Source organism: Varanus komodoensis, unplaced genomic scaffold, assembly GCF_004798865.1.
Source record: "Varanus komodoensis strain SLA01 unplaced genomic scaffold, ASM479886v1 scaffold35, whole genome shotgun sequence".
NCBI classification, from domain to species: Eukaryota; Metazoa; Chordata; class Lepidosauria; order Squamata; family Varanidae; genus Varanus; species Varanus komodoensis.
The window spans coordinates 406,352-422,438 of NW_025335856.1; the positions used below are offsets into that span (position 1 = coordinate 406,352).

Here is a 16,087-nt window from a genome sequence, read left to right on the forward strand (position 1 = left end):
GCTGAATGAGAGGCAGTCTAAGATCCATAGATATGAATGGTTTAGACCCCAAACTAGCAGTCCACTGGTAAGACACAATGGGACAGTCCAAGTCCCTTTTCTATCCCAGCTTAAACCTCTATATCATATTCATACACCAATAGCAAATATTTCTAAGACATTTCTAAGCATTTCGCTTTGCCTGCTCAGCCTCACTAAGTGCTTCCAATAATGGCAGAGACCCTCATGTGGCAAAACTGGCTGGCCCAAACCAAGGTGCAGTTAGTGTTGCCCAAGCCATTCAGCCATAGCTCACAAGGCATATTTCACAAGGGCCTACAGATATCTAAAAAAGAAATCTCATAACCCACCCCCCAAATTGTAATTCCCAAGATCCTTTGAGGGATGCCATGGCAATTTTATACCAACCAATTTAAGCTTGCAGTGTCAGTAAGCCCGCAAATCCAGCGTTCTCCTCCTGTCAAGGAAAGCAACTGTGATTTGGAATATTCATAATAAACTTGTTTGTTTCTAATGGAAGCCACTTTAGACTAGACAGCACACAGGATATCTCTTTTGCTGTAATACAATGTCTTCTCCTACAGCTGAAGGACTGGCATTAAAAAACAATTTCCATATTATATTTTCCCCAAAATGAGGAAGTCTATTTTTTCCTCTTTTCTAGTAAATCCATAGGTCTATCTAAATACAAAAAACTTGCTCCAGGATGTTCCTGTGGTACCCAGAAATCTTGGTCAATGCATTTAAACTCCACCACCTTAATCAAAACACCCACACATGCACTTTGACCACCTTTCCCTCCACCCCGCACCCTATTTTCTGTCATACCTTGCCTGATGAAGAGATTTGGATATCCTGAAAGCGTGCACATTTTTGTGATCTTTGGGTTGGCCTAATAAGAGCATTACACTAATATGGATTGTGAAACACAGAGTTTTTCCCACACCCTGCACTGATCATCCGTTTCCTGAACCTCTCGGATGATGTCGGTGAGGAACAGCAACCAGCTTGCTTGCTGCTGAGCAGGTGAGGAGGGTATATTTGCTGAGCTTCCATCATGGCTGCCTGTCCACCCCAGCTGTCACTCTGCAAGCCATGGGCTTGTGACTTGCAGGATTTTGCTCCCACATGTGAGTTGTCCAGGGTGGACAGTTTTCAGAATGGCCCCAGCCATGTACTCAAGCTGGCGGGTTTCATTTTATCCCCTTTAGAAGGATCAAAGCAGAACTTCTGCACAGCTTGTGTGCTGCCACGTTCATCCAGAAGGCTTTCCTCTTATTACCATAACATCTGCCTGCTCATTAGGACCCAATAAAACTTAGTTTGTACTCAGGTGGTAAATCTGTGTCTGGACTTTATTTCTCCAGACTGCAAATAGGGGATGTACTGTGTTTATGTTTACATTCATGTTTGTTTATATCCCACCTGCTCCCAATAATTGTGACTCAAGGTGGTTTATAGAATTAAAAACTGACACAATTAAAACATTCAAAATTAAGCACAAGATAAAAATATAATTATATCAGACATTCAAATTGTACAACATGCATATTACATTATTATACAAATTAAAAACACTACAAGCAATCTAAAGAGTAAAACTAATCCAGCACAAACTCACCAGCCCAGACCATTCCCAAATGCCTGCTGGAACAAAAAGGGTTTTTCCTGCTTCCAGAACCTAACAGGGAAGGCACCAACTGAACCTCCTTAGGAAGGGACTACTAGAGCCTTGGGATAGGCCCTCCTGTAAGAGTGATGGGACCAAGGGCCTCCCTGGCAGATCTGACAGCCCAGGAATATGGGAGAAGAGGATCTTTAATGCAGCTGCAATACTTGGTTCTTTGCACTTGAAAAAATTTAGTTCCCTATATATTGAAAAAGCCCTAACATGTCATGAAGAAAGGTTTGAAATCACTCTTCTACTTAACATTCCAGTTTTCTCTATGCAGGGATTTAATTTTTATTATTTGGGACTCTCTGAATGGGACTCTCCTTCATTTTGCCTTTCCTTGCCCTATGAACAAAAAATACTTAAGGCTTTTGTGGCACCTTAAAGCTTAACACATTTATTACGAGCTTTTACGGATAAGAATCTACTTCACCAGATGTATGAAGCTCTGTTCTCAGCTGGGTGGCGAGGAAGGAGAAATGTAAACAGTAAAGACAGAGCGAAATGAAATGCGGGGTGCAGGGGGGACCCCGTGAAAGTTGCTTTAAAAGTTAAATGTCTGTAAAATAAGCAGTGACCTTTCACAAAGTAGTGTTGATGATGGTAACACAAACATCCTGGTATTCATAAATTAATCCCAGTATCAGCATCAAACCCTGTAATGCCAATGCAGGCTATATATGATGACGTTGGACTTCTTGGTAAGTCGTAATGCAGTTATCATGCTGGAGGCTCCGTTGGGATTTCATTGTCCAAGAATGGCCCCTTTAAAAGCAAAGTGTTTTCCGAGTTTTTCCCAGAAATTGCTGTTAGCCTTTTTCTCACCCCACCGCCTGAGATCGTGTGGTATGCCCTGAGCAGGAGCCAGAAGTCTGTCATGATGTGCCGTTGTCAGTAGATTTCCAAAGCAAGGTGGTACTTACATAGCCATTGTGCGGTTGCATGGCAGTGTCAGCAAAGCGAACCCGTTGCTGCCTTTATCCCAAAATACCATGAGGGGATACAACGGCCTGGCCACTGTCTTTGCCCAGCTTGGTTAGGGAAGCAAGTTTCTCCCAAAGAAGCAGGAGAGGCTGTGGGGCAATGGAGACTGTCCCCACCACCCAGTGCACAAGGCTAATTCTCATCCCCTTTTATTCCTGAACCTTGCTCTCTAAATGGGCAAATGGTGATTCCTCTTTCCCCCTCCTTCTTCTGGAAGCTCTCTGCTTCCTCGTTTTATTCTAGTGCTGCTGATCTGGTGATCTAGCAGCATTAATATAGATCACCAGATCACCAGAATGAATACATTCATTCATTAATCCATTCCATTTATTTTGTAAATATGACAATTTGGAAGGATAACAATAAAAATACACACCTGTGATGCACAGAAATTACAGGCTGAACTTTACAGTGGGTGGGAAATAGAATGGGAGGAAGGAAATTGATGGTGAGGATCAATGGGGGAAAATGTTTGTTAATGAGCAGTCCTGTACATATTTGTCTCCCCATTTCATTCAGCCCATCAGAGCATTAACAACTGGCAAGATGCGACCTGTTAACATGTCTTCCTTCCCCTCTCCCTTCCCATGTGCAGTGGGGTGAGGTGCAGCAGATGATCAACGGCACCCCTGTGTACATGTATCAGGACTGCAGCGTCACCTCTGAAGGAGATACTGACCACTGGCTCCGCACCAACTGGATATTTCGAGGTGAGGCCCCCTCACACATCTTTGTGGAGCTGACATTCACCATCCGGGACTGCAAGAGTTTCAGAGGGGAGGTGGTGAGCTGCAAGGAGACCTTCAACCTCTACTACATGGAGTCTGAGCATGACGTTGGCATCCAGTTCCGTCGGCCACTTTTCACCAAGGTCAGCAGGGTTTGAGGGCTTGATGTGACAGAAAAGCTGTTCAAAACTTGGTTTGTTTGTTTGTTTATATGATGCCTACCAGACACAGAATTTCATGAGTAGGAAAAGGAAGGTCCATGTCCCATTCAGTTTAAAAACTAGGAATGGGGACATTAAAGAGAGCCATTTTAACTAAGGGGCAGGATAGATACCTAATAAATAAATGATGAAAGGAAGAGACACGGAGCAATTCTACACAAGGCATTTGTGGTACACTTGTGATTCCTCACTCATGAAAGGATATGTGCATCTTCTACACAAAGTAGTCCTCCTCCAAGGCCTCTGCCATGTTCCACAACCATTTTCGTAGGAAGAAAATGCAGTATTTTCCTGGATCTCTCCACAGGGGCCTCATGTTTTTGTAATTCCCCTCTATACCACAGCACTATCATGGAACATATAGGAATATATAGAAAGGCAGAAAGGAAAACCCCTTGCATGAAGGAAACTACTTCTCCCCAAAAGAAAACAAAAGAGGAATCCTCAATAAAATGCCAGGTTAAATGCCTCATGTTGAGTAGTCCAAGGACAGCAATGTGCAAATGAAATAGCATTGTTTTGACTTTGGGACACTTGAGCTAAACCCTGGAAGGGTTAAGCTAAACTCACCTTCAAGGGCACGGTGAGTTTCCAGAGGAAGAAGAAAAGAGGAGACACCATTTGTAGATGTAGAAGCAAGATCCAAGACTAAAGGGTAGTCAAGGAGAATGAACAGAATCACTGAAGAGGATAGGTAATCTTTGAATGGCGGAGGATGACGGTAGCCCAGCTGATTTTCAGTCGTGGAGGTCATAAGCAGGGACACACCAGGAAGTAAGCACAAAAATCACAAGCCCATGCAGAGCTTTGAAGGTAAAGATAAGTTGCTTATCTGTATGTGGAAGGAGATTGCAAACCTAGTACACTGGATTTCTGTATGGGTGTATCCAGTGAGATTCTACCATGAGTGAGTTGGGAGGAATCTTTTGTCCTTATCAAAAAGCTTTTGCAAGAGTCTCCTAACTCAGAATCATGAAATTCTGTGCAAGTGTAATCATGGATGTCCTATTCTGTTTGACCTGCTTTTAAATAGGGTATACTCATCTGTTGTTGTATTCCTGTCATGAGACTCATTCTACCAAGTCTCAGTGATACCAATCACATCATACTTAACATCTTGTGTTAGGACTTCAGGTTCATCCTGCTCATTTCCCATGCTCTGTGCATTGATTTCTAAACACTGGAGGCCTGTATGATGTGTCTCCCAGTTTTCCCACTGTATTTAGCCGCAGATTACTGGGATCCACCTGCACCACCTTGCTTCTTTCTTTCTCCCTTATGTTTTTGTCCTAATACTTGGCATAGTTGTTAATGCTGGGCATCTGCCTCTTGCACCACCAATTAGTTTAAAGCCCTCTTGATTAGGTTGGCAAGGCACCTGCCAGAAACCTTCTTCGTACTCCACCAAAGATGTGCCCTGTCTATCCCAAACTCAACCTTAGAGTTCTTTTTAAGCTTGTGTACTCACACATCCTCTGCAGTCAAAAGAACGACAGACAGACAGACAGACAGAAAAAAGCAAACAAACAAAAACAAAACCACCCTGCTCCAGATCTGTTTATATTTCCTCCACACTCATCAAAGAACATTGGGGTCCCAGACAACACCTTCAAAATTTTAAAAATAGTGCTTCTGTTCTACTCCAGCAGCAAAGCCCTCCAATGTTTGGAAATGTCATTCTCTTCTCCCTCCCATACGCCACATAACTAGTCCTTTGTGGTGATGTGACTGCCAGGGACACTACTTGTCTGGTGCTTGACAGAACAGTTTCCAACATCCACTGTGCCACCAATTCCAAACTATGTCCCTGTCCCCTTGTTCCTACCACCCTTTTCCCTTTTCCCTTTTCGAATGAAGAGCTGCCTCCCCAATGCCAGCAAGTTCTCACGGCTGCTGCAAAGACCAGACAAAACCATGGTTGTCCACATGCCTCTGCCCTGCCTGGCCTAGAGGGTTCTCCCTCCATGGAACAGCTGCAGGAGAGCGAATGGCAAGGAGAAGGAAAGGGCAGGTGTGGTCTTCTCAGCATTGCAGTGTTCCACTGGAGGAAGCAAACCATTGTGTAGGAACTTGATACAGCACAATATCCAGTATCAACTTTGCAATGCTTGCATGAGTTGAGAACTAACAAAAGCCCTGTCAAGAGATCATCTGAAATGGGATTAAGACAGTAATTTATTTTTTGTTGTCTGGAAGTACCTGTACTGTCATCTGTTAGCAAAAGCAGGAGAAAGGTCTCTTAGCTCCCTTTTGCCTTATAGGCATTTGGGTATAAATATCCATATTACACGCACAGTCCTTTTAGTATCTGGCCTCTTCTGCCTTTCTTAACAGTCACGTTTTCAAAACAGTGTTTTTTTCGTCGTTATGATTGTGCTGATTTTTATGTTAAAATCCAAGAATGTTGTTTGACCTCTTCAATATAACTAATATGCACTTGTATTTTTATAATTCAATTATCTGTAAATAAGAAGGGCATGATCTGGTTGAAGTTAAAACCCAATAGGCCTAGTGACTTTACTAGAATCATCAGATTGAATTCAGCCAAACTAATTAGTGTGCCGATTTAACAGGATTCTTCCTTGATTGACTAGAATAGTTTAAAATGTAATGGGATAGTTTCAGAATAGTTAACTAAATGGAGAGTTGAGCAAGAGCAATCTCCTGTACATTTCCTCTTCATAAAAGGAAATTTAGCAGCATGCCTGATTTGCAATTCTAAATTAGTGTTTTACATATTTGAGCCTTAATTGTTTTTTTCTACTCAATAGTAGGTTAGTCACTTAACCAGCTCTGCTGAATCCTGAACATGCTCACTTGCCCTCTTCCTCTTCTCTCAGTGCAAGCTGCCTCCAAGTTCAAGTTCGGTCACCTCTGTGCCCGAAGCTGCCCACACTCTTGCTTCATGATTTAGCTCTAGGCGAGGCAGAGGCGGGCACTGGCAACATCACACTTTCTTGTATATGGGTTGTGACACTTTTGCATAGGCTGGATTTGCCACAGCTGCTGTGGGATCTGCTTGGCTTACTGGTGTTGGTGCATAGTCAGGGCATCCAAAGCCCACCCAAGAAACCTGTCAAAGCACCCGTGGTGTATTTAAAGTTACATGTTCTTACAGGGCAGATAGCAATTTGTCATTAATTAATTAAACGATACCTCCATGTTCAAGATCAGGGCACCAGTTGTTGGAAGGCAGGGAGCAAGGCTGCCCTGCCCTTCCTGTGGGTTTCCCAGAGGCATTTGCTTAGCCACTGTTGAAAAAAAGACCCTGGACTTGATGGGCTCCGGATTTTAACCAGTGAAACCCAGAATATAAGAAGTACGGACAAGTCACTCATCTGGAGGGATCCTGCTCGTGTCTCTCTTCTAAATTTTTCCATCATATTGGTAAATATTCCTGTCAGAACCTGCTGGCCACAGGTCTGACTTGCAGTTCCTTCAGGTGTGTGTTTGTTTTTTTTAGTTCTTAAGGTGGTAGAGACCAGGCATATTCTTACAAAGTTGTTAGAAATGTTCTGAGTTGTTCTCTTTCAAACCATTTAACCTCCAGTACATTTCCAGATCACTTTAATTTTTTATTTTTATTTTGTTTTAAAAAGCAAAAACAAACAAAATTTATAACATACAAAAATTAGTAAACAATAGAAATAAGAGGGGGGAAATCTTTTTTTCCAAAATAATTAAAACTATACAACAACAAAAATAGTGCATCCCTTCACTGGGACCTTTGGTTACATATTAAATTGTTTACTCTCCCTGGAGGCCCCACTCACCTTCCAGAACTACATCGAATCTTGTGAAGTTGCAAAACCCTTTCCTGTTATTAATACATACTCTATTAATAAACAATCCCCAAATAGCATCAGAATTGTTTGTACTTATCTTACCCTTTTTCGGCTTAATATCACAATTTAACCTGTCATTAATAGGTATATTCCAAACTTCTCTATAATAATCACTTAACTGATAATTATATTTTACTTTCCAATTCTTTGCTATCATTAATCTAACAGCTATTAGTAAATTTGTTATTAATTATTTAATATTCCATCCCCATTGTTCTCTATCAAATATTGACAATGTGATTATAGGATTTACTTCAGTATTTAAATTCAACATTTTACTAATTTCCTTAAAAACCACTTTCTAAAATTTCATTATGTATTCACATTCCCATCACATATGGAAATAGATACCCACTTCCTGCCCAGACCTCCAACATATATTAGAATATATACAATTCAATTTTACCAGCGTTAGGTAGCATCTCCATAATTTCTAGACATTTTCCTTCATTCTAACTGACATGCATTTTAATATTCTCTTATCCCATATATTTTTGCACTCTTCATTACTAATATTTCTTCTTAAGTCAGTTTCCCATGACACTTTAAGAGGATCATATTGATCATTTCTAATAATATTTTATGGATTTTGCTTATTATCTCTCTCATTCAAATGTTATCTTGTTTTTGCTTTTATACTATCATATCTTCAAATTTATTATAGTCTCCAGATCATTTTTTCTTTTGCTGATACTCTGTCACAGAATCCTAGAATAGTGGAAGGAACCAAGAAAGCCAACCCCTTACTGTTGGGTCCAACCCCTTACTGTTGCAGGTCGCCAGTTTACACCATCCAACTCGTATAACATTGCTGATTCATATGGAAATTTAAAATATATCCAAACCAGAAAGGCAATAGCTGAATGAATTATTCCTCATTCCCAACCTTTCATATATCATCTTTATTTTAAAGGATGGGAATACACTTCTATTCTTAACAATTTTGAGAAAGTGTTCAAACTTCCTTTGGCTGCTAGAATTGGGTGCAGCACGGAGTGCTTTTGAGCACTCCTACTGTTTTCCTTCTGTGTTGAATACATGGTTTTGATTCAGTGCTGTTGAGTAACTCTTCATGAGCACACTCTTATGCATGCTTAGACTGAAAAAAGGCCTACAACTCCCAGCATTCCATAGGGGGATGGGATTGAACTTAGTTGAGTCTTCCCCAACCTCCAGATGTGTGAGACTAACCCACAGCCAGTCCCCATCTATATGGAGGGGGCCAGATTGAGGAGGACTGCTCCAGTCATTAAGGGCACAATCCTATACGTATTTACATAGCAGGTGGGGGGTGGTTGGACTTTTTCTTGTCTAAACGTGCATAGAATTGCATGCTAGGCAAATCATCTAAAATTCTTCCATCATTCTGAACTTCATTGTTGACCACATTACAGGATGGGAACACTTGGTATAAGGACTGATTGTAAGAGTAAAATCAATGGACATCTCAGTACATAAAACTTCACATGCAACTGGATTTCAGGGAAATACAGCACATTCTTCTGTGGAATATATAAACTGAACCTTACTCTCTCTTCTTCTAGATCAACACTGTGGCAGGTGACCGCAGCTTCACAGCCCGGGACATTGAGATGGGTGCCCTGCAATTGAACATGGAGGTGTGTTCTATAAAGAAGCTGCAGCAGCGTGGCTTCTATCTGGCCTTTCAGAACTCGGGGGCTTGCGTGGCACTGGTTTCTGTGAGGGTTTACTACAAGACCTGCTCCAGCACTGTGCATAGACTAGCACACTTCCCAGAGACATTAGCCAGTTCTGAAGGAGTAGCAAAAGTGCCCGGCACCTGTCTAAAGGATGCAGTTCAGGAAGTGGGACTTCCACCCATGATGCACTGCAGCTCTGATGGGGAGTGGCTGATACCGGTGGGTCGGTGCATATGTGTCATTGGCTTTGAAGAGGCTTCAGGAAAATGTGTGGGTAAGTACACAGTGGGGCAAGCTAGGAGGTGGGCTTTGAGGAAATCTCAGGCTATAAAAAATCAGACTGTTGTTATTTTTAATACTCATAGCATGCACCTGAAGTAGGCATACCAGCTAATCTGACTTCTGTCGTTTCATATGCATCAGACGCTTTCCACCTTCCTGACTCCTAGGCTGACTATCTGTTCCACTCTCTTTCTGACTGTAAAGCGTACCAGTTCGGCATATCCATCCTTTGGTTTCCATCAAGGGTTTCTGGGATTTAACTGTATGTGACTGATGCAGATTCACCCAACAGGTGTCTTGCAGCCCTTAAACCGATATGTGGGTTGCAAGAACTGGGCCAGTGTGGTACCTGCATATAGGCCACCTGAGATCTTGTGAAACCTGAGGCAGAAAGTACAGATGATATCTTCACGAATGAGCACCCTAACATTAATAGTGTTTGTTACAGTATTTGTCACAAACATATCATAAGAAAATCAACAAGAGTAAATAGAGTTACAGGCCTTTAAAGCCAACCAATAAAACATGTGATTCCACAAACAGTCTGTCCTAAACCATTTTTTGAGAATTCAGAAACTGACTAGCACACAAGTCATCCCCAGCTTTTGGCCACCAGATGTACATCATCTCTGAGCACTGGCGGTGCTGGCTGGAGTTGTTGTCTAGCAACATCTGAAGCCCCATGTTTAAGAATTATTGCATAGAAAAGGTAACTGTCCTTATAGCAGTGTAAGATATTAGTGTTAAAATATCTTAACCCCATGAATACTAATAACCTCATGTGAGAGGTTCTCCTCTGTAACAAACAGGATCAGTTCCATAATCTTGTGCAGCTCCCACTTGTTTCAGTGAAAGCAGTGCTGAAGAATCTTCTATGAAACTGGTTGTGTGCGCATTTCCAACTCCGCTACCCTTAATTCAGCAAATGGCTACCACCCCAGACTCCATAGAATTTCTGATACAATGGAGAGGCAGCAAAGGTTTCAAAATATGCCACCAATTTTTAGTGGCCTAGAGTGAATGCCTTGCTTGCAGAGGATGGGTTCACTTCCCGGCATCTCTAGGCAGGGCTGGGAAGGGCTGAAACTCCTGGAGAGCCTCTGGCCCTCATGCAGATAATGCTGACCTACATGGACTGATGGCCTGACTTGCTGGATAGTTTTGTGTCACCTCTAAATAATACTTGGAAGACAAGTATTTTATGTCTTCCACCATCCATATGTTGTTGCTGCTGTTGCTTGTTTGTTTGTTCCTACAGAGGTGTCACATTCAGAAAAAGCCAGTAGTCCACATTTTCACTTTTGCCATGGTATATTGGGAGAACAGTACTGATGATATTGAGGGGGCTTTCCACCAAGTGTGTCACTTTCACCAGTGTAGATTTCCATTAGAATCCCTTGGCTGCTTTGTGCTGAAACCAGGATAAAAATCAGTTAATTTCACTGATGTTGTTTTTCCCCCTGCCCCATATTCTCTATTCTCCCATTGTTGAGCAGACATTCTCCAGTATATGAACAAGTTCCATTCCTGAGAAGACAGAAATTTGTCTTTCAGTCTAACTTGTATGTAATTTGGATCGTGTATAGTCAGCCCTCCACATTAGCAGGTCCCCCATGAAAGTGGAAAAGCACAAATATCTCCAAACACCCCCCTCCCAAACTCACCAGTGCCTTCTCTTTGCAGCAGGAAAATGCTGGAGAGATTTCCCTGTCTGGGCGGATGGGGCAGGAAGGCCTGCTTTGGAGCCCTCCCTGTCTCCCCTTTCACTTCCTCTCTCTCTCTGTGGTGATAAAGATTTTCCACAGTATTTTTTAAATTAATGGGCTATATGACAATTTGTTCATGAGTACAGGTTGTTTGTAACTTGGGTGTTTGTAACTCGGGGACTGCCTGTAAAGAGGGACAGGTATCAAAAAGATACACCTGCAATGACATCCAAGTCTAGCTGTAGGACAGGATGGGCCAACATCTGGATTGAACAGGTGGGGAGGCATCTTCTCCCACAGTAGCTGGAGAATGTATAATGCTTGTTTTGAAAAGAAAACCTATAATTAGGGGTTTGTTGTGGTATAGATGCAGTGATGGGGGCCACCAATCTGGATGGCTTTCAGAGGGGACTGGACAAATGCTGGAAGAGGTGATCAGTGGCTACCTGTCCTGATGACTCCACTATCTGAGGCAGCATGCCTACATACACCAGTGGCTGGGGAACATGGGCATGAGAGTACTGTTGCATTCAAATTCTGCTCATGTGTTTCCCTTGGGAAGTTGATTGGCCTCTGTGTCAGCTGAATGCTGGACTAGGTGCACACTTGGTCTGACCCAGCAGGGTTCTTGTAACGTTTCTTATGTTAGCACTCTGTCTAAGGGTTCTGTGTAACTCGAAAGCGTTCATACATCTGCAGCAATAGAAGCTGGCATGCCGCCTTGCTTACTTTGTGTTTCTTCCAAGCTAAGCTATGGAATTTGCTACCACAAGATGCAGTGACAACTACCAATTTGGGCAGCTTTAAATGGGGACTCCACAGATTTGTGGAAGATATCACTACCAGTGGCTACTTGGTCAGGATGGCTGGATGCTATTTCCAGTATCAGAGACAACACATCTGTCAGGATCAGCTGCTGAGGAAGAGAATGCTGCAATGAAATAGGCCTTTGATCTAATCCAGCACACCTCTTCTTATGCGGTTACTTTCCTGTTCTTATTTGCTGTGGGGTGATGCACGGATACTGAGATACTATCATATCCCCACAGGATGTTTCTCTTTAGATTTTGCCTGGCGATGCCCTATTCTGGAGAGCCATCTGCAACTCTGGAAGTTCCAGGGTAATTGCTTCAAGCTTGGTAGTTCTTGCAGAATTCTGCCTTACCTGTCCCTGGGATGAGATGAAGAGCTGTGAACATGTTCCAGCCTTGGATCATTTCCCTCTCTGTTCCTCTGCTTCCACAGCTCAGCCAGTTTTTCCACTTAGCAGCTACTATTACTGCTTTCTCCCCACCCTCCTGGGTTGTGAACAGTCCCCTGGAATGGGAGAGGGAGCGCATCCTGCCCAGGCAGGTCCTTCCTGCACTCTCCCAGGCAGTAGCTGACATGCGAGCTACGCCATTACCCAGTTTCGGCAGAGCCAAAGACAGAGGTGTCTCCAGACAACAAGTTCAAAGGAAAAGTGTTTGCTTCTCACACTGGTGATGAGGCTGGAGTTGGAAGGCAAGATCAAACTGTGGGTCTTCCTCAAGAGAAAAGGCATGTCTGGGACAGGCACAGTTGCTAGCTCAAGTTGGGTGCAGCACAGGCATGAGAATAGCCTGTTTGCTCCAAATCTATTTACATAAAGGCAATGGCCAGCATTCACAGCACACTTGCCGCAGGCTGCAATGTTGGGCACACTTGAGATGGTATAAAACCTGCTCTGGGCTCCCAGGCACCAAAGTGAACAGGGGCAGGGAGACAGATTTATGCTCCATACAGTGCCCTCTTCTGCTTTCTCCCACAAAGGCAAATGGTTCCCATTCAAACAGAAGGGGAAGCTGAAAGAGCTGCACTCAGAGACAGAGTTGTAATGAGCATAAACCTGCCTGCCACTTGTTTGATCTCGCCAAGAGGGACCCAGGTGAGGGTGAGGTGTACTGTGTCTTGTGCGCTGCACTCCACACACACACACACACACACACACACACACAGAAGGTGTGTCATCAAAAAGGTTGGACATTTTGCTAGAGTGCAGTTCCGTGCATCGTTAAGGCTGCAGTCTTATGCATGCTTGGTCAGAAAAGGGGGCCTACAACTCAGGAGTGTTCCTGGCTGAGGAAAGCTGGGAGTCGCAGGGCTTTTTTCTGTCTACACGTGCGTATGATTGCACTCTGAAGCAGGGTTTCCTCAGACACGTTTTTATGTTGGATCTGTCATATACTGTCCATGTACCAGGATGAGGAGTGTTTCCCTTTCACTGAGAAATAATTCGTGCCTTTCTGGATACTTTTCAGGTTCCCAGCTACCAAGACTTGCAATAAAAATCATGCAAATTTGGCAGCGTTACTGGTATATCTCTGTCCCAGGCATCCAGGCTGGCGTCAGACCTCAGTGTGCTTTCAAGATCAGACCTTGATTCAAACCTTTTACTGGACCCACCCTGTTGGGAGCATGCCAGAGATACACCTTTCAGCCTTTGTTCCAGAATCAGGGTGTGGTCCCCTCCAAACGATCAAGAAAAGGGCTAAAGGGGGGGAGTGGTAAAGCCCTGATCTGTATTGTTCAATATTGGGATGGGCAGAAAAGATGGAAATGAGAAACAAAGCTGTCATCTTGAACTTGTTGTGGCCTCCCTTGGAGGGAGGGCCACCTAGCTTTAAAAAAACATACTGTATTAGACTACTCATATGTAAGATCTATTGCTGTTTCATATTGACTTCCCTCACCCCCTTCCTCCCTCTGCATCATAGCCTTTGGGCTACCTAAGTGCCACACTTACAGAGACAGGTTTGCTAGTGCTACTGAAACCGCCTTTAATTTGTAACTTTCATGTCACCTGGCACTGTCCGCACACTTTCAAGTTTATCTTTGCAATCATAAGAGCTAGAAACTTGTCCTTGTACTGTCAATGAAAACTGGGATTCTCTTGGTTCTGATCAGTGTCTGGATGGATAGATCAGTCCACTTCTATTTTCAGTGAAATTATTCATACATCTCTTCTATCCAACTTCCACATCAATCTGTGATAATTTTTAGAAGAACATATAAAAAATAAAAAACCCACATTTTAACCTTATTGTATGTAATACATGTATTTTGAGCATTTTATCCTAAAATACACAGTATGTATGCACTTTAATTTAAATTATGCATTTTAGTGCAATTTTGAGCCAAGGACTGTATTGTAAAACTCGGAGAAGTATGAAAATGGAAGAATAATGGCTTTCTGAACTGTATATTAGTTTGGGGGGTTCAAATCAGGTGGGTTTGCTGGCAAAACTGTGTCAAATGAAATCCTTAATCATCGGTACCCAACACATTATGTAGTGTTTTCATACTTGATGCAGAATACACATAGTCCATGCTGTGACGTTTACCATAGACACAGAAAAGAACAGGAGAAGGCAGCAAGAGACAGAGTCAATGTCACTGTGGTACTACAGTTTTAAAAGCAATGTTGGCTCCAGGTTTGTGCCTTCCTGGCATAGGGAATGCCTTTAGGTCTGGGGTTCTGGAATGTCCAGTTTTTTAAAGGTGGGAGGTTGCGTGCTGACCCCTGCTGGAGAATTTAGGACAAATTTTTGATAATGGGTGTGAATTAGCTTTTTAAATTATTTTTTAGTTGTTCTGTTTATATCCTTTTTTCCCTGACAAGGAATTCAAGACAGCTTACACAATTCTCCTCCTCCTCTTATCCTCACAACAACAGTCCTGTGAGGTAGGTTAGGCAGAGTGTCTGTGCCTGGCTCACAGTCACCCAGAGCTCCACAGCTGAGCTGGGGCTAGAGCCTAGATCTTCTGAGTCCCAGCCCTGTACTCTTAACCACTGCACCACACTGGCTCTCCCACTCTGACTTTCCAGTGGGGAAGTTCAGAGCAACTTGCAGGTAGAAATCTCTCGTTCAGGATACATACTAGCTTGAGGCCTGCTTAGTTTTTAAAATGTCACCGTTTTTAAAACGTCATCCCATCAACCTTCACAGTTGTCACTTTGCCCACACTTTAAGGTCAGCCACAGAAGCACTTCTCAACTGCGTGCTTAGTTAGGCGGGCTTGTAACAAGAGCAGGCCTTTTCAGCAGTGGCTCCATGCCTCTGGAATGCATTGCTTTTGCAGGTGCACCATGTCCTGTCCTTGCAAGGTTTTAGGAAAGAGTACTTGTTTACTCTGCTTTCCCCCGATTATATTTTACTGGACTGTTCGGGCTGTAGATGCATTTTTACCATAGGCTTTTATTGCAGCATTTTATGCTGGTGTTTGTTGCTTTCCTGTTTGTTGTATTTGTGAACGTTGGACATTTTATTAGGGTATCCAGTTGTAGTTGTTGTTGTTCATCATTCTGGGCTTATAAGGTGCCATGGGAGGACTCCTGGCCTATCAGGCATCCTATACATACTAAAATAAATAAAAGCAACAGCTTTGGGCACTGCCAGACTGCTACTTAGGGAGAGGGCAAAACTTCCCTGTCCTGCTTGCTCGTCTCCTTTCCCTGAAGCACGGTGGACTGGAGGTGGGAACAGTTTGTTGTGTGAATATAGAGACAGCCCTGGGTAGAGAAAGTATGGTTTATACAGGGAAAGGTCCCGCTGGCTTGCCTTCCCTAACGGGAGCTTTCTGCTGCTCTGTGAGAGTAAGGGTGGAAGCTCCCTTTTCTTCCTTCTGCTTAATGAGTCCATACAGGCCTTGTTAAAGATAATTGCTGGGTGGTGGTGGCTGAGCTGGTGCCACTGTTTGCCGCCCCCACACAGCGGAGGGGTGTCTCTGCCTGTTCTCGGCCCTCCACAGACACATCCATTTCCCATCTGCCTGCCTGGCTCAGGGTTGAGGATTGGGCCTTCTGCAGGCCAGAGGACAAGGCCTAGTTGCAGCATCCCAGGCAAAAGAGCTAAGACGGATAGCACTGGGATATTCCTGCTGGAGCACGCGGAGAACTCCAGGAGACACAGCTTCACTGATCCACTTTAGTTCCAAAAAGATGTCTCTGAGGGCCTCTTCCCATGTTA

General features: G+C 43.3%; 1 protein-coding gene across 1 annotated transcript in view; it reads left to right on the forward strand.

Annotated features, from left to right (window-relative positions):
* EPHA1 (EPH receptor A1) overlaps positions 1–16,087 on the forward strand; it is a 70,711-nt gene that overhangs the window by 34,724 nt on the left and 19,900 nt on the right. The window contains exons 3-4 of the mRNA XM_044439609.1: positions 3,252–3,527; positions 8,995–9,385. Of these exons, the coding sequence (XP_044295544.1) occupies positions 3,252–3,527; positions 8,995–9,385 (667 nt within the window). The remainder of the gene's footprint in view (positions 1–3,251; positions 3,528–8,994; positions 9,386–16,087) is intronic.